The sequence below is a fragment of the Rhinolophus sinicus genome, linkage group LG01, assembly GCF_036562045.2.
Source record: "Rhinolophus sinicus isolate RSC01 linkage group LG01, ASM3656204v1, whole genome shotgun sequence".
Classification (NCBI taxonomy): Eukaryota; Metazoa; Chordata; class Mammalia; order Chiroptera; family Rhinolophidae; genus Rhinolophus; species Rhinolophus sinicus.
The window spans coordinates 96,152,637-96,176,191 of NC_133751.1; the positions used below are offsets into that span (position 1 = coordinate 96,152,637).

At 34.0% G+C, this 23,555-nt stretch overlaps 1 protein-coding gene across 11 annotated transcripts in view; it reads right to left on the reverse strand.

The window, feature by feature from the left end:
- ROBO2 (roundabout guidance receptor 2) overlaps nt 1-23,555 on the reverse strand; it is a 1,656,458-nt gene that overhangs the window by 1,256,113 nt on the left and 376,790 nt on the right. For 4 of the 11 annotated variants that reach the window (XM_074333462.1, XM_074333444.1, XM_019742003.2 and 1 more), the window contains exon 1: nt 10,471-10,740. The exons of 2 other annotated variants lie outside the window; for them this stretch is intronic. In XM_074333462.1, the coding sequence (XP_074189563.1) occupies nt 10,471-10,600 (130 nt within the window). In that variant the 5' untranslated portion in view covers nt 10,601-10,740. Of the gene's footprint in view, nt 1-10,470; nt 10,743-23,555 lie in introns of those variants that run through there. 5 more of the 11 variants (XM_074333465.1, XM_074333454.1, XM_074333417.1 and 2 more) reach the window with 4 other exon arrangements.

Consider the following 23,555-nt stretch of genomic DNA (forward strand, 5'->3'; position numbering starts at 1 on the left):
AGTCAAATAACTCCCCTTAGAGATGTGATCAGAAATTTGATTTCTCTGTTATTCCTTTATGACACTCTAAAATAAGTCTAGCAAATATGAGCTACCATACCATAAATTTGTTTTAATTGCCTTTAAATGTATCTGCAAGATATTAAAGCCAAGATTTTTGTAATCAAAATTACTTAAGTTACAACAGGATAAATAAGAATGTATCTCAGTATATCCATTGATCATTTAGTTCTTAATAATCCAGCTGGATCTAATTGAAAGTATTATAAATGAAAGTTACAAGTAAAACTGACTTCCAGTAGCTTCATATCATGGTTTAAAAATTAATGATTAAAAGTTTTGTTTTGAAAAATAAGCTATCACTCTCAAATTACATACTTAACTAGTGTATCATCCACCTGCCTAGATCCTTCAAACAGATGAATTAAATCACGTTTTTATATATATGCACAAGGCATTTAAAATTATAAAAGTAAATCTTAAAGATCATTTAATAATTTAATTATGATATGAACTCTTTAGAAAATGTATATTAAGGTTTCAAGTTACATGGTTGTCTATGGCGCTTCAGTTAAAAATGTGTAACTTATAATTGATAAGTTACATAACCGCATAATTTACACTCACATAGTTAAATGCAACAATTATAAAAATTTGACTTTATATGTATGATATATTTACACATAGGTACTAGCATGTATGTGTATATAAATAAATAAATAAATATATATATATATAACACAAAGACTAATTTATTACCATGGTACTACAAAACCACTTAAATATAAAGTGTTTTGAATGGTCAGATAAACTACCTAAGATACTTTGCACAACACAGTATATAAAGCAAATAGTTTTCAATGAAAATTTTACAATAACAGTGACAAATTACATTAAACTCTCCACAGTGAGAGAATATTAACATCGTAACTTGAACTTATATCTAGTATATAAAGCTGTGTTACTGCTTTTGTTTTTAAGGTATCAAAATGTATACCTTGCAAACATAATGAGGCAGGAATTATACAGCATGATGGGTACCTGCAAAATTACCCAGGTAATCAGCACTGTTTCCTAAATATTGCAGTCATCGTATGACTGGTCTTACCAAGTCCTGCAGTGACCCCTTGTTCTCAAGTCTATAAATTCTAGTTCACTCTGCCTGATTCTTAAAGCTATACTTAACTGATTCTGTTATTTCCCAACATGTTAATTCTCAACATGTTGCCCATCAGAATCAGGTTGGTTATTTGACTGTCCCCGAGATGTATCACACTGTTTGCCTGGGTTAGGTGCTTGGCTCAAAAATATAGTAATACGACAAAAATTACTGTATCTTTTGAATGGTGTTGATGTAAGCATTAAGTTACAGATTTGAAAGAAATTATATAACAAATAGCCTGGCACAGAGTAGTGCTTAACAGTGAAAAGGAAGGGAGAGAAAGGGAAGGGAAGGGATGGGACCCATTCAGCTATATATAGCATATAGAAAGGTTAGACAATTAAGTTCACTAACTCATCTTAACAAAAGTACTACATGCCTCACTGCTGAATATCACTACAGTCACCTTCGAAGTACTCCCCTTGGGAAGCTATACACCGATGCCAGCTCCTAGTCCACCCTTCAAAGCAATTTTAGAACTCTTTTTCTGGAATGGCCATCAGAGCTCTCGTCGTATTACACTTGATGTCCTGAATGTCATCAAAATGTCTTCCTTTCAATATTTCCTTTATCTTGAGGTAAGAAAGAAGTCATTGGGAGCCAGATCAGGTGAGTAGGGAGGGTGTTCCAATACAGTTATTTGTTTACTGGCTAAGAACTCCCTCACAGACAGTGCCGTGTGAGCTGGTGCATTGTCATGATGCAAGAGTTATGAATTGTTGGCGAAAAGATCAGGTCTTCTAAGTTTTTCACGCAGCCTTTTCAGAACTTCCAAATAGTAAACTTGGTTAACTGTTTGTCCAATTGGTACAAATTCTTAATGAATAATCTCTCTGATATCAAAAAAGGTTAACAACATGGTAGCAACAATTTCACAAACGTGTTAGACCTTTTAGTTCTGTATCTCCCATTATTATAGTTATTATCATTTGAAATATCTTTCTCTTTTATATTCACCTATTCAAAGCCTTAAAAACTAGAGACATGTAATTTAAAGTTCATGCATTGTACTAGTTATTTTTCTAAATGTATGTTAATGCTCCTCTGATCATTTAAATTATGTTTCTCTTGATAACTTTTAATACATATTTATTTGAATGAATGAATGTATATATTTTAGGCTTCTTACTATACTTATAAGCAGAGTACGGGGATACAATAGATGTACGTGAAATCATTTTGCTAATAGTACAATACATGTTGTTGCACTTTGAATGTACAAATTATCATGATGCCATTTTGAAGGGCCTTGAGTGGAAATGCATTCTCAGCGAAGTTCTCTAACAGTGCATCAAGTTTAATTCATCACATTTGGCCATCAACAACCTCAGCCCCAAATCCCTTCATTTTTCTCTGCACTGGGCCATACAGTCCCTAAACAGGAGTAAGACATTCTGTTAGACAAATGAAAATCTGTGTTAGTTAGCCAGAAGCAATTCTCAGGCCCCTATGGATTCTGGAAGACACTTCAGTTACATTCCAGATTGCCCTAAAATAAATTCTTTATTAGCTGCCAACTATTACATTAGAGATTTCTTGATGTGACCCTGTCTCCAGAACATAATCTTGGACTTCACCCAGCTTGATAACTACTTCTTTGATGACAGACCTCCTGACATTGATATGACAGGGATTCTACCAAGCATATGTAGGGTCTATCTTCACAGTCTATGTGGTGAGCTCTTTATAAATTGACAGAAGGAATGAATTTCTATACTTATTCTGGCAACATGTCAAGAGCTATATATTGGTAGTGCTGAATTAACTCATTAAACCTTTATGTTTTCCTGAATAACAATGCCAGGCAAATATTTTCTCTAGTGAGAATACAGACTCAGAAATTTGGCATTTTGTATGGAGATTTGAAATGTAGCCATTTAAAGAAATATTAATAGCAAATGTATACAAAGTTTTTATTGTTGTGTATGCATACTATTAATTGGATAATAACCTACTAGTTTCTACAAAATAACTCTATTACAAAACGGAAGCTGAAGAACACATGGTAGGATTAATTTGATGTATAGCAGAGTATTTTAGCAGCAAATAGGCCTAGATTTCAAACTGAATCTGTTAAATATGAATCACATCCTGCCTAGAAAGTAATGGGTTCACAACCACTTTTTACTTATTATCAAGTGCAGCTGCATTTCTATTCTAATCCTGGGATATAGACTTTTTCCTAGACAATATCATCATTCCTCCCCATAAACCAAAGTACACAAATAGATTATATGAAATTTGTATTTTCAGGGGAACTGTCACAGCTATTTATAACTAAAAATACTTTGAGATATCACAAAAACAGGAACTGAAATAATGTTTGTACTTTGAAAGAGAGTTGTTTTATCATTTTAAAAAGAGGGGGAGCACAAATGGAAAACGCAAAAAAAAACCCCATAAAAATCAGTATAAATCATCCAGAAGTTAATAAGTGATTTGTCAAACAGATTGAATGTTGGAGCTTACCCAGTTTAACCTTATTGAGGTTTTGGTATGCTATTAAGAGGAGGATAAGTTCAGAATACAATTTTGATATTTGTACACTTTCCTCCCTGAAATAGCACCAAGCTCAACTTCAGTTTTGTTTTGTTTTTAACACTGCAGTCACTAATGTTAGTTGGAGACATACCGGATAAGGGGAAGAAATAACCCCTTCTACCCTAATCCTTGCCAAAATAAAAGTACTAAGAATTATAAATTACAGGTTCCTAGAGGGTAGAAAACAAACAAACAAACAAACAACAACAACAACAAAATATATGTACATGTAGATATATAGATATATAGATATTCAGTGTCTTTGATAGACTAAGCTTTGAGTACCTACTTAATACCAGGCTTTTAAAAGCCCAATGTAAAATCAGAAAAGATATGCTCTTCTTTTGTGAAATTGTATATCATTTTTAGATACCAGTTAAGGACTTTGTATTGTTGATTTGATTTTAACACTATAACTCTGCAATTATGATCTGTCAGTTCCTTTTTTTATATTCTACTCCTGTACAAGGGTAATCCTGAAGACAAATGTGGCTAAAGGGCTGAAGGACAACTTTCAATGAAGCCATAGGCCCTGATGAAAGCTTTGGTCTCTGAAAAGGTAATGGTCTTCTGATATAATGTACTTATTTTCTTTCCTTTTCAGAGAAATATTATCTCATTTGGATGACCTTGGTTTCTTAATCAAACAAAAGTCTTTAACAGATAAAAGATTCCCAGTTTTGACTGATCAAGGTAACTATCTGATTCATAGAATCTTCAAACAACTCAAACAGACCTTATTATAAAGTTTCATTGCTTCTTGAAATTCTCTTTTGAAATTGTAATTATTTTTCAAGTAACAAATCCTATGAACATAACTATGTTTTTCTTTCTTTTTTAATTTTTTTTCTTATACTCAAAAAACTTTGAAGGTTAAAAGTTTAAATTGGAAAAGAGAAAATGAAATTGCTCTCAGACCAAGGCCTAATGTTATCCATTAGGATCCATCCTGAAGCAAAAATTTTATGGCTCAGTTGTAAACCCTTTGAAAAATGGAGCTTATAATGGAAGTGCTGACATATTCTTAACTAAGGATTCGTGAACCCCAACACTAATATATCTAAGGTATTTCATTACTGTCAATTTATATCACTTTTTAAAAGTAAATATCCTTTAAAAATCTTTATTTCCCTTTGAGCTCCTGAACAAAGCTATTTTTGTATAGAACTTAGGTAATGAATCCTCTCCCTGGAGTGGAGAATGGGGACTGACGGATGCACACATAGGGAAACCTGCACACATACCTGGTAAGGGTGGCATGAACTCTGCCTCCTGAGCAAATGTTTTCTCCGTATTTGATAAAAAAGCATGTATTCTATTTGTCAGTTAAATTCAGAGAACTTCTCCTAATCTATTTTCTAATATAAAGAACACTTCAAAACTCTTTTCATTTTTTCTTCCATTTGTTATGCAATGAAAAATTCATTTTAGGTAAATATTATGTGAAATCTCAGGTAAATATTAGGTAAATATTTAGGTAAATATTATGTTTTAATCACATGGTAACAAGCATATTACATTAATAAACAGGTAACTAAAATGAAATTTTGAGGTTAAAAGTGAAACAGTAATTTGAATAAGACATTCAAGTGGCTGTGGATAAGATATACTCATCATAATTTTTAAGAATAAGAAAAGTCTATTATTCTCAAGAACTAACTTTTTGTATCAAAATCTCACATGTATTTTGTTGAATTTATCAAATAATATATTTTTTTCAAATAATACTAGAGAACATGAGCAAACTTTACAATAGATCTTTATAATGTTGTTAGGCATACTCCTTGATTTCTTTATCTAAAAGTACTCTGATAAATTTTGACCATAGAAAAAACTTACTCATTTCAGACTTAGCTTTGGAATTTACTTTTCAGTTCAGGAGGGATAAGGTATTAAATCTATTTATTTCATACAGATGGAGATTAAATAATTTAAACAAATGGAAAACAAGTGGTGATTATACACAGTACAAAGAACACTCTACATTTTGCATGAATATTCATACAGTTCAGTTTCCAGATTCACACTCTTACATTATAAATTACTTTTGAACAACAACATTGCTTTCTCTTTCCCATTCTGCACTGCTTCCTACATGAGTCTGCCAGAATTTTACAAGTTTTATAATACTATAAATACATTCATATATTTCTATACCCAAAACTGAAATTTGAAAAATACAGTAAAAGTATAGTGATAAAAATAATTTCCCACCATTAGAAAGGTAAGATGTAGCACATAGTTAAAATTAAAAAAAAAATGCAATTAATACCCAAAGGCATAAAATGTTTTATAACCAGTCTAATTGTTCATATTTTTTGCTTATTCATCAACATATTGGGTATCTATCAGGTATAAGACTGAATGGCAATATATATGAATCAAAGACAAAATTCATATTCAAATAGCTTACAAGGTGGTAAACAAATAAAAATAGATACACATAACAATAAAATAGTGTAAAGACTGACAAATGTCTCTTGGTCTAGATAAAATGCCCCTCAGTTAGAAGATGGAATATTGCTTTCAGCATGTAGTTGAGGGACATTTAATTTGACAGTCAGGGCTAGTGTAAATGATAAAGGGGCATTTAGGGGAAGACAAAATGATCCATTTGTGTTTCTTCAAACCAGGAAGTTTTAAATTACTTTGGTGTTTGTGAAATAGTAAATTGTCAGTATTCAAATTTTATTAATAAAAAGCTTTAATTCTTATAAAGTAACAATGAATGTGAGATATTGGGTTGTATGAGGTACTTGCTCAAATAAAGTACAATTTTTACTAGCTTATGCAACTAGGAAAGACATCAGAAATGATATCCTAAAAAAAGCCTCATAGGTAGTAGACACCAGCACTAAGTTTTTTTTGTTTGTTTTTGTTTTTGTGTGTGTGTGTGTGTGTGTGTGTGTGTGTGTGTTTAACTTTCAGGTTAAAAACAAAACAAACAAAAAAATTCAGCGAATTTCAAAAATTTCTAAATAATTATCAACATATTATATGGGACCAAGCAAATTACATAAAATCTAAAATGGCACTCTGAATATTCCCAGGTCAGTGCTTCAACACACCATTTATTGAAATAATATAAAGCCATAGTTTTATATTATTGCATAGTTCTTTATAACCATTCAGTGGGGAGAGATAACTGCCAAATAAGTTTTCTATATTTAGCAAAGATATACATGGACAATGGGCTGCTGTAATTTATAAAAGGAAGCAAGTAAGAGTGTGGTGAAAGACTCTTCTGAATGGTTAAGTTTTGATCACGTCATGCTCTATTGCCATAGATTAAGTCTTATGACATAACTGAAAAGCTTGAATGAACTCCACAGACTTTTCCAAGGGATTTAAATGGAGTCAAGGTCAAGTGGAAGAGTGAGTGGGGGAATTAATGACAACCAGGCTTGACCCCGCCCCTTAGTTTGATCAGCTGCTCTGATTGGTCAGTGTTTGTACTGCACAGGGCATTTCATGTTTTGACGATCACCCTTAGTGCTAGCCTGATCCTTTTATATTTTTTAGACCTATTTTTCTGTTTATACTTTTTTGTCTCCCATTTTCACATTTAATAGCAGCTATAAATATCAAAACTTTGTTTCAATTCTAATTTCTAATATCAGAAAATTTAAAAACTAATATATTTTTAAATCCCCTTTTGTTACACATGTTGATCATCTACAATTTAAACTTTTCTGTAAAGTTATGCTTATTGGAATGGAGGTGTTTACGTCTTTTAGATATTCTTCCCAGTGAGCGTAACTGAATGGAAAATAATTAGGTCCCTTAATCCTAATGGAGATAATTCCAGCAGTGTAGTCAGGATTTCTGTTAGTTTAGCATGAATGCAAACTTATGATCACTTATACTATGCTCTGAACAAATCAGATGAGACATCTTCCTTCCCTTAGGAGTTCATATATTGTGATTAAATAGAAAAGCATGTGCCTGAGGGAAAACTTGCTGGCCTATTAACCTATATTTGAGGTTCATGTTCATTGATGAGCTTAAAAAAAATCCCTTGGTAGCCAACAACAATCAGCAATTTTTTCTAATGTTCTAGCAAGTCAGCTTGCAGATACTTGTCTTGAGCTGCCTGGCTACGTGCAGTTTGTGCCACTCCTCACAGGCCACAGTTATTCACTGATCTGTGATGCTACCACTCCCCAACCCTGCCCCTATAACCCCTTCTCTCAGAATGGCAGTTCCTGTTAATACAACAAAAATGGAAATTGTCAGCGTGGGCAGATTGCCATAGGGAGGTTGACAGCTGCTCAATCAGATTAAGACAAATGCACACAAGCAATGTGAGTTCAAAAAAAACATCATTTCACAACAAAACTCTGTTGTTTTGTTACTACTTTTTCCAGGATATTTAGATATAGAGTGTCAGTTTTAAATATCGCCTATAAAGCAGATAAGCTTGAATCAGTATTGATATGAAGATAATTTTTTAAAAAGTAGTTAAAGTAAACTTTCATTTAAATTTTGTTTTGAACCTTGACCCTGTTTGCCTCTGGCCATAGTATTTAATTTAGGTAGCCTCATTCACCCCCTCCATCCCACCCTGTATATATGTATACGCGCGCACACACACACACACACACACACTAGGTGATCTACAAAATAATGAAAAAGACCCTTACTTCCTAAATAAGAAAATAATGTTGAAAATTATAAAAATATGGTTTAAAAGATTGCATAATATGCCAAGAAAAAAAGTAACAGGTTTTTAGAACCCATCAGAAAGATAACACACAACCATCAATAGTCAAACTCATGAATAAATAAATATTTAAACATGGACATATGCATATCAAGTAAAGGTACTTTGCAGGAACTCAGGATCTGTGGAAAATATTTATACAGTGCATATACATTGACAAAAAGAAGCACTAAAAAAGAAGTAATTTTAAAGTAAAGAACCGTCAACACATTTAAAGTTTTCGAGTAACTTGCATGACCTTCCTAAAATACACAAGACTTTTAACAGTAAATGAAATATGTTTCTATATGATTGCCTATTCCTGAACTTGACTGAGTCATATCATCATTGTACAGCAGAGCTAGCAAATTTCTAGCTGAGCTAGTTAGAGTATATTGGAAAAAGTAGTCATGTGTTCAAAGACGAAACATTTCAGACCTGATTTACAAATAAAATCCAGTCCATCTGTATTTAAAGCTGTGTGGAATGAATAAATGCCTAGGAACGCATGAAAGCATTTTGAAATAAACCTTCTGACTAGGTTTACACTTTTTCTGAAATCTTATAGTTATGTGACTTTCTCACTGGGTAGCTAGAGCTCCAAGCTCTACTGCTAAAGTTTATCACAGGAAATCATACCTTTACATGCTGGAAGTGCCGACTGCCTTTGAAAAATTCATATAGGAAGTACACGTTAACATTCCTGACATCCCCTGGAGTCGATAACACCATATATCTCTAGATCCCAAGCCACCAAAATGCTGCCATGCAGGCTAACATAAATAACATCTTGCAGCTTGCGAGAAAAAAAAAAAAATCACTGATAACACTAGGAAATACAGTAATGTGGTGATATAATTTACAACGTTCCAAAATAATTTGCAGCTCCACTCCTTGGGGGTACATCTACACCAACCAGCCAAGCTAAATGCCTGTTGGAACTTTTCCCTCGAAGGTACAGTAGGTAGAAGATTTGTAATATCTTTAATGCAACAAAAGGAGAAACAGAAAGATCAAACTGAAGGAGCTCATGTGTTTAGAAAATCCTGCTGAGATGCTGTGATAAATTATTAAAACTTCTTGTTGATGTTCATGTTTCTCTTTAACCTCACATCATAATGTTGACAGTAAAGCGAAGGTAGGGAGGCCCAGAAAACCTTTTTAGAGCTGAGATAAAAATATTAGGTGAAAAGAATGCTTCGGCAAACCAAAATCCTCAGATTATCTCCCATCAAGATTGTTCCCAAAATAGGCAAACACTGTCCAGAAAGTCTCTTAAGGGATGTTTCTACAGCATCATTTTAGCTTATAGCATTTGCAGAATAGATACCCTGATAACTTGTGTTTAGTAGAAACAAATAGCATTCAGGAAACACAGCATCAACTGAACTTTATAAAAAGACAGGTTCAAAGTATCAAACATTCTCTCTCATCATAGTTTTTCCCACAGCAGAAGAAAATGGATTACGACACTCCAAAGTAGTGAAAGGCTTAGTCTTGTTCAACAGATTTTTTCTTTCAATAAAGTTAATGCAATTTATCTTTATTAACACATCGACACTGATAGAGTCAGCCAGAAAATCAGTGTTGATGGTGCTGTGTTTCATAATAGGACTCCCTCTGATCATTTCACAAAATCTGCTAACAATTCAGAGATCTAACACATTCAGGACCTGTTTTTTTTTTAAAAATAATGCAGCTTCTTAAGAGCATAGCACATATCCTTGAACTAGAACAGTAGGTCTGGCCCTCTATCCTCCCTACTGGAAAAAAAAAAAAAAAAATCCTTATAATGCTTTAATAGCTCAGCAAACCAAAAACCGGAAAAAAAATACATATATATATATATATATATATATATATATATATATATATATATATATATTTACATGAATAACAGAGAAAAACTCTTCTTTCCAGCCATCTACAACACAGAACCTCTTTCCTGAAATAAAAATCTGATTTCAAACATAGCAGTCCCTCTACCTTTAGCTGTCCTCAAGTTACAACTCATTAGCTTTGCTAACTCCATTTAGATTTTTAACACAAAACTTTCATCACTTACCCCCTTTCCAAGGTTTTCCTTTCCAGGGGGTCCGAGTCAGCTTGCTCAGAGTTGGTCCAGAGAAAAAGAGCATCAAAACGAAGAGAAGTTCAAGTCTGGTAATTTTCCCCACTTTCTCTGATGATAACATTTCCACAAGTTAATTTCACAAAATTTCTCACATCCTCTTCCCTCCCGGTTATTCAAAGAGCATCAATCATTGAAAAATCTGAGGTAGGTGTTGTTTTGCCATTTTTAACAGCTGAAGTAGCAGCTCCCTGATGTAGCCCTGAGCCAAGCTACATTTCTCACGAATCCAGCTCTTCCTAGCACGCAATCAGCACTGCTCCTGCTCCTGCTCCAGAAGCTGTAAAATCATTTCTGATCTCCACTTAGCTTTCAGTGGGAATCTATTCCTCAGCGTTCTGGGTGAGCTTGATTGAAAATGATAAAAACAGTAATGTCGGTGTCCAGCAGAAAAGAGAAAAGATGTCAGGATTTGTGTGAAAAAAGATGAGAAGCAGTTGTACTGACAGCTTTCAGGCTGCTGTGTGATCCTAATAGCCGTGCAACCAACCAAATTGCTCTTTTAAGAGTAATAAGGCTTCAGTGAAAGCCACTGTCACTGCCACTTGGGTGGGTAGTGCTGGGCTTGAAAATCACCCAGGAACCGCCACAGATAACGACTGCTTCAGTCCCGCTTTGGAATATTAAGAGCTGAGCAAAATACAGTATGCACAGAGGGTAGTTAATCTATTGTGTGGCTAGACGAGGATTCTAGCAACGTAGTATGGAAACACTCGGAACTTAAAAGGTGTTTTATTTTTCCTTTCCTTGAGCTCATGATATTAAAAGGGGATTGCATCTGCACTAATTATTCATAAACAATGGTCTAAAATATTTATTAGAAGAACAATAAGAGTATGATTTTTATCCCCAACAATAAAACAGGCAGGGCAAGTTTTCAATAGTTGCAGTTCTCTTCTGTATCAAAGTCAGCTTATTTGGGCATTTCTGTGTCACCTGAATGAACCCACCATGAATGCTGGAAGAAAACTTTTTGATACCAACACAGACTGTCAGGGCTGTGTTAATCACACATTCAAGAAAGCATGATTTTTCTTTTTTCTTTTTTTTTAAATGTGTTTCTGTATTTCACCATGGGAATACAAAAAAGCTTCCTAAGTCAATCTTTTGTAATATTTATGAAAATATTACTGATCATAAGGTGTGGTTATAATTAACATCTGGGCACAAAACCATGCCCCCGGACAACAAGGAGATGGGTGAAAGCAAATCACATAAAAGTAATTTGTCCTCTACTGCCTGAAGTGAATTAACATGATCAAAACATTCTGGCCAATATCTGAAATCTATCTACGTCCTCGTATTATCTATATGGTCACTTATTCCTTTAATCATTGAGCCACAATGCATAAATTATGCATTTATGTACTTTAAAGCAATCAATTGCTATATAATGATAACCGCCAATTTTATGATGTTACCACTTCAAAATGGGATAAATTGCCCTTTTCAAGTCATGTTATTAGAAGAGGTACTTTTAGAAGAATAATTTACCTTTTTGAGATAAGCTATATTAAATTTGAAAAGACAGTTAATAAAATTTGTCTTTATATAAAGAAAATGTTTGTCAAAGATATTGATGAGATACACAAAACAAACTCTCAGATTATCCCTTGTTTAGAAAAATAGTCAATTAATATTCAACTTTTAATTCGAAAACTTCTTAAGGAAGTGAGAAAAGTTCATATAGTACTTATTTTTTAAATATTGCATTTAAAATTCTATGCTCTGTTCAAATTTAAGTAAAAATTACATTTTCTCTCTACCAGTCAATCTTCATCTTGATTACCTGAACTTTTCTTCTCTCCTCAAAAGTGTGTAAACAGAAGTTGGTTAAAATGAATTGGCTAACTCTCTCATGATCACATTCTGAGGAAGATTCCAGAACCAAAGAAACGTATTTAGTGTCTACTGGCTCCATGCCTCTTACAAGAAAGAATACAACCTTTCATAAACATTGAGTTCTTTTTGTAAATGCCTGGGCCTTAGATGGAACAGGAAAATGTCAAATAGATTTAAACATGATAAAAGGAAATTGGTAGAGATGTCGCACGTTTCTGAAGGCTCTTCCCAGAGTGAGGTTAGAAGAAAAAGTCTTCTTTCCTCAATATGGATACAGTTGGGCAGGTTGACGCTAAGGAAATTCCAAGCTTAGATTTTTAAGATTTTCTTTCTTCGTGGGGAGTCTCCAGTAAACAACAGCCCACAGCTTTCTCTGGTGGGTAATAGAACTGGAATTGGAGGAAACAAATCACCACTGATCATGGAGGAAAGGCCATTCTCCTCTGAAGTCACCTGGCTGAAGTGTGTACTGCTACTTAAGCAGATACGAGAAGAGATAAAGGGAAACCTCAAATGGGTGAGAGTACAAAAGAGAATGAATAAGGGGGGAGTTTAAAGAAAAAGAGAAATATTGAGTGGTGGGGAGTACATATGAGACATATTTCTGCATAGGTGTAAGTGTAGAAATAAATGTCTTCCCTCCTAAGTTAATAGCAATAATAATTTAGCTAACTTATTAGACATTCTAAGTACTTTACACGGATTAACTCATTTAATCCTTACAAAAGCCCAATGGAGTAAAAATAGCAGTCTCCATTTACTACATTAAGAAACCGAAACACAGAGGCTGTAAGTTACTTATCCAAAATCATAGAGCTCTTTCGAACTCAGATAGCTCAGCTCTGAGCCTTTGCAAATCACTACACTGTGCTCTCTTCTAGACTGTTCCTTCTGCACTCTTAACCCTCTGAGCTAACTTGCTCTTAAGTAACATCTATATATAGAGGGGGCCAGAAATATGTATACACATTTTAAGACAGGAAGAAACTGTATTAAAATTATTTTGATGGTAACCACTGTGAGCACCTCTTGTCATTGCAAAAGTCAAACATGACTTGTATTCATCTTTTGTTATCGGTGTATATTGAGTATTACAGTTTTAATACAGTTTTTTTCCTTTCTTAAAATGTGTACCCATTTTTGGCTATATACATACATATATGTCTGTGTCTATGTCTATGTCTATATATATACACACACACACATATATAGACATAGACATATATGTATATATACGTGTGTATATATATATATATGATGGCACGCTTAATATATGTGAGGTTCTAATTAAGTGCTTTACATATTTTAATTAGTTTATCTTCAAAACAATCTTATGAGAAGAATCCAGTATTATTCATATTTTACAAAGAATTAGTTGTTCAATATCACATAGTGAGTAAATAACAGAGCCAGGGTTTGAACCCTGTATGGTCAGTGTTTGGCATTCTACTTCTGTTTTCTAGTGTGGTGTGTGGGTCTGGGGAAACTAGATAGGCTCCATGGGGGTGGGAAAAGTAAGAGAACTGAGTGGGGGAGGGTGTCTTGTGTTATCTGTGATATGGAAACTTTCATGGGTTATTGGCAGCTGCAGGGAGATATCGGACTAAGACAGTACCAGAGAAAGCCCCCAGAGAGGCAATCAGAATCAACATCCTCATCACCTGCATGTTCTCAAAGGAAAACATAGGGAAAGCGAAAACCACAGCAAGACTCAACTCATGGACAGTTACAATAGAATGTATTAAATGCTTTAATGTAGGTAATAAACAATTGTTAGGAAGACTGAAGATAGGAAGTACTATAAAGGTTGTATGTATTAAAACAAAGTGCGGTGAAAGGTAGGAGAAAACAAGATACAGCTAGAACATTACAGGCAGAGAAGATGGCCTTTGGACAAAGAATCAAGTGATGAGTACATCTCTTAGGACCAGGTCAAATCAGGCAAAAGGCAGAGGATATCCAGCCTGAGGGAACAGCATGAGCGTTGTCACAGAGATGCACGAAAGCCTGACTCCTTCCAAGAACTGCCAGGAGGACAGCATGGCTGGGGTATCTGAGCACATGGGTGAGTAGTAGGAGATGAGATACATGGTAGGCAGAGGCTAGATTAAAATTTGTAAGACATGCTTACTGCCAAAGGTCTTAGGTTTTAGCCCTTGGTGATGGAGAGTTAAGAACAAGTTAAAATCAAGGAAATTGAATGATCCAAAATGAGGTGTTTTTTTTTTTTTTTTTTTTTTTAATTTTGGCTGCAGTATGGTAGAGAGTGAAATTGGAAGCAGAGAAACTATTTAGAAAGATAGCAATATTCCAAGAAAGATATGTTTGCAAACTGAACTAAAACATTGAGAGCAAATAGGAATGGACTAATTTGAAATAAATTATAAGACTTGGTATAATAATTCATTAATTCAACAAAAATTTAATAACCATATATTTTGAGCCAGGCCAATGGCTAGGTCTGTCAAGATAAATAAGATAAATAAGGTCTAATAAGACCCAATCATCATGATGCTTATATCTTTAATAATTTGGTGACAAATATATACAGGGAAGAATGGAACATTGCTCCACTATTTCAGCCCTCTTCTGTAAATATGTCTTTATACGTTTTGTTTTCTCTGACCTGCTAACATTTTCTCCAACCTGACACCATTAAGCAAGATTTAGGTTATCTTAGAAATTATATTTCTTTTTATACTATTCCAATGACACTCCCTAACATCTTATTTTTTGTGGACAATAAGTACCGTCTTATCTTTTATTTATTTTCTTAACAAAGATATAATCTCACTAATCTTTGATACTAGGTAATAGTGGTGCTACGTGCGCTATTCTGCTATGCTTTTAATGACTTAAAATGTACAAGATAATCCTCCACTTATTAGTTTACAACCAAAAAGTGTTACTAAATATTTGGAAAGAGTTAGTTGATTTTTGTATCACTATGTTTTTTAATCTCACATATTATACTCATTAGAAATTGCAAACTGAACCAATCCCTTTTTAGAAAATTCTCTGAGTTTGTTCATTAGGTAACTAGGTGGTTCTTAATTGAAGACAATTATATCTTCCCCATAGGGGACATTTGGCAATATCTAGAGACATTTTTTGGTTGTCACATGGAGGGGTGGTGGTGTGTGGGAGTGCTACTAGAGTATGTATATATATGTTACATATATATACATATATACATATATATATACATACATGAGTGCTACTACATGTATGTATATATGTATATATGTATATATGTGTGTGTATATATATGTGTATATATACACACACATATATGTATATATGTGTGTGTATATATATGTGTATATATACACACACATATATACATATATACATATATTTACATACATACATATATATATGTTAGTGTAGGGGTCAGGAGTATTTTCAAATATCCTATAATGTTACATAAGACAGTCGCCGTAATAAAGAATAACCTGGCCAAAAATGTCAACAGTGCTAAGGCTGATAAACTCTGTGGTATTCTCAGCTTCTCTGGCCATGAGACGATGATTCCTCTAGCCATTGTTTCACTTGAGTAGAGTGATAACAAGTGCTCTTGACCAAACCTAATAAGATAACCACAGAACACTTACAAACAGTGTACTCTCCTACGTCACCAACATAAAATGCCCTATTTATATTCTGTGCATTAAAGGAAGCCTCCTATTTCTCCTACTGTAATTCACCCAAAGCAATCACTCATCTCCCTGAACATCTTACATCAGGCCAAAGAAGTGGTGGATTTACCTGGCTGGAGTGCTGAAAGGGGCCCAATGACACATCTGTAAATCAGTGAAAGTCATTCTTGTCCAGCAAATTTTAGCATCCCTCCATTGCTCAAAATACCAGAGAAAACCACTGAGACAAACTCAGCTCTCTGGCTCTCCAACTGTCTTCCCTTTTATTAATCTGGCAATGATGATTCTCTACCAACTATAGGTTGCACTATTATTAATATGTTTTATATACTCCATTAACAAGCCATCAGAATAAAATTTTAGCTGGGATTTAATTAAGCAGAGTTGTAAATTAGCCATACTATTAGTTTGATAACTCTTGAAATACCAGAGATAAGTTCATTAGTACATGCATATATACATACGAGTACATACATAAATAGTTGTCATTAATTACTTTGTTTTTACTCCCTAATTCTTTAGCATTTTATATTTATGTAAGCCAAAATATAAATCTGAATGTTTCAATGTCATATTAAAAACACATTGTAATGTGTTTCTTCTTTGTCTTTATCTGTTTTCCTTAAAAAAAAAAAAATGAGGTATTAGATATGTTATCTTTGTCCATTATAAATACAAATCATTCCACAGGCTAAATAAGAAAAACACCCATAGTTTTTGTACAAATCAAGGTAACATATATATTTTCATTTCCAAGGTCAAATAGATATAGTTAAGTAGGGACCAGGTGAAACGTGTACTGTATAAATATTTCAGTTACAATATGGCTGAGAAATTAAGTCTGGTTAATTGAAATATCTACTCAACTAAAAAAAATCATTTGTTTTCACTGTTATTGAGAAATATTTAGAAAAATTTTAATTTCTTTTTCTTTGGCCAGTGATTTCTACAGCATGAACGTTCTAAATCCCTCTGATTTCAGACCCTGCAGCACGTAAAGATCACTGGGCAGCAGGCACACCAGTTCTCAGCCTTTTAGCCTGCACTTGCAGAAGATGATAAGGTAGGGTTGAATCTGTAAATCGATCAGTACAAATTGGTAAGTTTAATTTTACATGAACTCATAACATTGTACTTTATTTTATATGCTGTTCCTTTTTCATAAAAAATTAAATGGAACCTAATATATCTTTATTTGAGGGTCTTATCTGTAATTTTAGTTCAAAATATGCTTTCAAAAACTTCCATTGAGAAAGCTTGATGTTTTGTTCCACATAAGCTTGTTTTGAAGAGGGATTCTATTTTTATTTTCTAATAGCTTCCAGTAGTTGAGGGTATGCCAAGACCTGTCAGTGTCCCAAAGGAGAGGATCAATCAGCACCTAGATTCAGGCTCATTGAAAACCATGAAGAGTGATTCTAAATGTTGGGGTGCATTTCTTTTTTTTTATTATTAAATTTATTGGGGTGACAATTGTTAGTAAAATTACATAGATTTCAGGTGTACAATTCTGTATTACATCATCTATAAATTCCATTGTGTGTTCATCACCCAGAGTCAGTTCTTTTTCCATCACCATATATTCGATCCCCCTTACCCTCATCTCCAATCCCCCACCCCCCACCCCCCTTACCCTCTGGGGAGACATTACATGGCCAAAGCTAGCTACAAAGGAAACTGAAAAGGGGTGTCTTCATTCTAATTAACCATGTGACTAACTAAAATTTGGGGCTTCCATTCTTTTGAGAAAAAAAAGGAGTTACTAAGACATAGTTCTTTGATTTTGATTCAACAAGTCATGCATGGAGTTGGGTACAAGTGTTTTGAACAAAATCTCCTCCATGTAGCTCTGATACACACCTCTAAGCCAGTGTTCAGAAACTGTCTTGAAAGGAAAAGCTTATCTGGATTTGCTCTTTGACACTTAGCTCAGTGCATATTGATAAAGAGTTAAGTTCCAAATTTTTTGAAAGTGATTTAGAATGTTTGGGGATTTCGTGAGAAAAAATATCTAATTAATTACTGGTCTTGTTAATTCATATTTAACTTAAGTTGCAAATGATTAAGTGACTTATCTGCAAACAAGGCAGAATAAAGGTCCTGGAGAGATTTCCTAGTGATTTTCTAGAGAATAAGCCTGTAAATCTAGTCAAACATGCCTGAACCTATAAAACATACCTTTCCTTCATCTGAGATATTTTCTTGGGCTATGTAAAGTTCATTTAAAGGACAATGCTAGAAAGCTTGCCATGGTCTATTGGCTATGCTACATCAATTATATAAAAAGTTTCGTATCTATGGGAGATATCAGTAAGATGTTTGAAATAAACATTTTTTTTTAAACATATGTTGCAATAAATTTACTCTAACATGGGATATTCTTTCCCACAAAGTATTAAATCTAAATAATAGTGTTTCGGAGTCCCATGAGGATGTCTGTTTGTTTATTTATTTATTTATTTATTTATTTATTTATTTTTATTTTTTTAAATTAAAGTTTATTGGGGTGACAATTGTTAGTAAAGTTACATAGATTTCAGGTGTACAATTCTGTAATACATTATCTATATCTCACATTGTGTGTTCACCCCCCAGAGTCAGTTCTCCTTCCATCACCATATATTAGACCTGCTTCTAGAGCCCCCCTCCCACTGTACCCTCTGGTAACCCCTAAACTATTGTCTGTGTCTATGAGTTTTGTTCCTTCATTTGTTTGTCTTGTTCTTTTGTTGTTTTCAGTTTTATATACTATATATCAGTGAAATCATATGGTTCTCTACTTTTTCTGTCTGACTTATTTCGCTTAGCATTATAATCACAAGATCCATGCATGTTGTCACAAATGTTCCTATTTCATCTTTTCTTACTGCCGAATAGTATTCCATTGTGTATATATACCACAACTTCTTTATCTATTCACCTATCAAAGGACATTTTGGTTGTTTGCTTGTCTTGGCCGCAATAAAGAAAACTGCATGAACATTGGAGCACACATGTCTTTATGGATAAATGTTTTCAGATTTTGTGGGTAGATACCCAGGAGAGGGATTGCTGGGTCATATGGTAATTCTAGTCTTAATTTTTCAGTAACCTCCACACTGCCTTCCATAACGGCTGCACCAGTCTGCATTCCCACCAACAGTGTATGAGGGTTCCTTTCTCTCCACAGCCTCTCCAACACTTGTTACTATTTGTATTGTTGATGATAGCCATTCTAACTGGGGTGAGGTGATATCTCATTGTGGTTTTTATTTGCATTTCTCTGATGATTAGTGATGTCGAGCATTTTTTCATATATCTATTTGCCATTTGTATGTCCTCTTTGGAAAAATGTCTCTTCAGGACTTTTGCGCACTTTTTGTTGTTGAGTTGTACGAGTTCCTTTGGATATTTTGGATATTAGCCCCTTATTGTAGGCGCTGTTTGCAAAAATCTCCCATTCAGTTGGTTGCCTCTTTATTTTGTCAATGGTTTCTTTTGCTGTGCAGAAGCTTTTAAGTTTCATATAGTCCCATTAATTCATTTTAGCTTTAACTTCCGTTGCTTTTGGAGTCAAATTCATAAAATGCTCTTTGAACCCAAGGTTCGTAAGTTTAATACCTGTATTTTCTTCTATGCATTTTATTGTTTCAGGTCTTATGCTTAGGTCTGTGATCCATTTTGAATTAATTTTGGTACATGGTGACAGACAGCAGTCCAGCTTCATTCTCTTGCATGTGGCTTTCCAATTCTCCCAGCACCATTTATTGAAGAAGCAGTCTTTTCTCCAATATATGTTTTTAGCTTCTTTGTCAGAAGTTATCTGTCCATATTTATGTGGGCTTATTTCTGGGTTATCAATTCTATTCCATTGGTCTGTGTGTCTGTTTTTCCTCCAATACCATGCTGTTTTGATTATTGTAGCCCTGTAGTGCAAGCCAAAGTCAGAGTGTGATACCTCCAGCATTGTTCTTTTTTTCTTAAGATTGCTTTCACTATTCAGGGTCTTTTATAGTTCCATACAAATCTGATGATTTTTTGTTCTATTTCTTTAAAGAATGCCATTGGGATTTTGATGGGGATTGCATTAAATCTGTATATTGCTTTGGGTAATATGGCCATTTTAACTATGCTGATCCTTCCAATCCATGAGCACGGAATGTCTTTCCATTTATTTTTGTCTTCTTCAATTTCTTTTAAAAATGTCTTCTAGTTTTCAGCACATAGGTCTTTCACATTCTTGATTAAGTTTATTCCTAGGTATTTTATTCTTTTTGCTGCAATTGCAAATGGAATTGTGTTTTTTTGTTTTTTTTTTTCGTTTTTTTTAATTTCTTTTTCTGAGATTTCATTGTTAGTATATAGGAATGCAATGGATGTTTGCACGTTGATTTTGTAGCCAGCAACTTTACAGCATTCATTTATTCTTTCTGATAGCTTTTAGGTGGAGTGCTTAGGGTTTTCTATATATACAGCATCATGTCATCTGCAAAGAGTGACAATTTAACTTCTTCATTCCCAATTTGGATGCCTTTTATTTCTTTCTCTTGCCTGCTTGCTCTGGCAAGGACTTCCAACACTATGTTGAACAGCACAGGTGATAGAGGACAGCCCTGTCGTGTTCCTGAATATAGAGCAAAGGGCTTCAGTTTTTCACTGTTAATGATGATATTAGCTGAGGGTTTGTCATATATGGCCTTTATTATTTTAAGGCATAAGGTGTTTTAATCATAAGTGGATGTTGTATCTTGTCAAACACTTTTTCTGCATCAACTGATATAATCATATGATTTTTGTCCTTTATTTTGTTTATGTGATGTGTCACATTGATGAATTCGCATATTTTGAACCATCCTTGTGCCCTGGGATGAACCCCACTTGGTCGTAATGAATAATCTTTTTAATGCATTGTTGCATTCGATTTGCTAGAATTTTGTTTAGGATTTTTGCATCTCTATTCATCAGAGATATTGCTCTGTAGTTTTCTTTCTTTGTGTTATCCTTACCAGGTTTTGGTATCAGGGTAGTGTTGGACTCATAAAATGAGTTAGGGAGTACTGTCTCTCTCAATTTTTTGGAAGAGTTTGAGTAAGACAGGTATTAGATCCTTTTTGAAGGTTTGGTAGAATTCTCTAGTAAAGCCATCTGGTCCTGGACTTTTGCTTTGGGAAGGTTTTGGGTGACTGATTCAATTTTCTTACTGGTAATTGGTCTATTTACATTTTCCAGTTTTTCATGATTCAGCCTAGGAAGGCTATATGTTTCTAAGAACTTGTGCATTTATTCTAGGTTATTGAATTTGGTGGCATATTGTCCTTCATAGTATTCTTGGATGATCCTTTGTGTTTTTGTGGCATCCTTGATAACTTCCCCTGATTTCGTTTCTGATTTTGTTTATTAGTGTCTTTTCTCTTTTCATCTTAGTGAGTCTAGCCAAGGATTTGTCAATTTTGTTAATATTTTCAAGGAACCAGCTCTTTGTCACATTAATTTTTTCTATTGTCTTTTTGTTCTCTATTTCATTTAGTTCTGCTCTGATTTTTATTTCCTTTCTTCTGCTGACCTTAGGTTTCATTTGTTCTTCTTTTTCTAGTTCTTTAAGGTGTAATGTGAGGTTATTTATCTGGGATTTTTCTTGTTTCTTGAGATAGGCCTGTAATGATATAAATTTCCCTCTTAAAACTGCTTTCACTGCATCCAAAAATTTTGGTATTTTCATTCTCGTTTGTTTCTATGTATCGTTTAATCTCTCTTCTTATTTCTTCCCTGACCTGGTCGTTCTTTCAAAGTATGTTGTTTAATCTCCACATATTTGTGTTTTTTTCCTGCTTTCTTTTTGCAGTTGATATCCAATTTCAAAGCCTTGTGATCAGAGAATATGCTTGGTATGATTTCAATCTTCTTAAATTTGCTGAGGCTAGTTTTATGTTGCAATATATGGTGTATCCTTGAGAATGTTCCATGTACACTAGAAAAAAATGTATAGTTTTTTATTCTATGATGAAGTGCTCTATAAATGTCAGTTATGTCCATTGCATCTAATGTGTCATTTAGGGCTATTATTTCATTATTTATTTTCTGTTTGGATGATCTATCCATAGCTGTCAATGATGTATTTAGGTCCCCTAGTTTAATTGTGTTTTGGTCAATTTCTCCCTTTAGTTCTGTTAGTAGTTGCTTGGTGTATTTCGGTGCTCCCTGATTGGGGGCATAAATATTGATGACTGTTATGTCTTCTTGTTGTACAGTCCCCTTCACCATTATGAAATGTCCATCTTTGTCTCTTGTTATCTTTTTATCCTGAAGTCTCTTTCATCCGATATCAGTATGGTTACACCTGATTTCTCTGGATACCATTTGCTTGGTGTGTCAATTTCCACACTTTTACTTTGAGTCTATGTTTGTCCTTGTAGCTGAGATGTGTCTCTTGAGACAGCATATGGTTTGGGTTTAGTTTTTTGATCCAATCTGCTACTCTTTACTTTTTTATTGGTGAGTTCAGTCCATTTACATTTAGGGTGATTATTGATATGTGAGGATTTCCTATCATTCTGTCTTTGGTTTTCTGGTAAGATTGTGTCTCTGTTGTTTCTTTGCCTTTTTGTTGTCTATTATTTCTGTGTGGTGGTATCCTATGACTTTTCCCTTTTATTACATTATATATTTCAGTTCTGGATTATTGTTATTTTTTTTTTTTGAGTGGTTACCATTAAGTTTATTTATAAGAAAGTGTCATATTTAGAGTATTCCATTTTCTTCAGCATGCTTGCTTTCTCCGTTCCAATTCTGGTTCAAGCCTTTACTCTCCCCTTGTTTACATTTTGGTTGTCACAAATTATCTCTATTTGTGCTGGTCAAACAGCCTCCTTCAGTATTTCTTGTAGAGCAGGTTATGCAATAGAAAATTCTCTCAGCTTCTGTATGTCTGGAAAGGTCTTTATTCCTCCTCATATCTAAAGGATATCTTTGTTGGATATATTATACTTGGCTCATAATTTCTCTCTTTCAATAGTTGGAATATTTGATTCCACTCCCTCCTGGCTTGTAGAGTTTCTGCTGAAAAATCTGATGATAATCTAATGGGCTTTCCTTTGTAGGTTACTGCTTTCTTTTCCCTGGCTGCCTTGAGGATTCTTTCTTTGTCATTAATTTTTGACAGCTTCATACAATGTGCCTTGCAGAAGGCCTGTTGTGGTTGAGGTAATTAGGTGTTCTATTTGCTTCTTGGATTCAAGGATCTAGTTCTTTCCGCAAGTTTGGGTAGTTCTCATCAACTATTTGAATATACTCTCTGTTCTCTTCTGTCTTTCTTCTCCTTCTGATACTTTTATATTGCTCTTTCTGATGGAGTCAGAAAGTTCTTGTAGAGTTCTTTCATTTTTTCTTTACGTCTCACATCTCTTTCTTCTTCCTTCCATGTCATTTCCAGATTTCTCTCTTCGATGTCATTGTTTCTTTCCCTCATCTGGTGAACTCTATTACCTAAGCTGGCTATTTCATGCTTCATTTCGTTTATTGAGTTCTTAATCTCCAGAAATT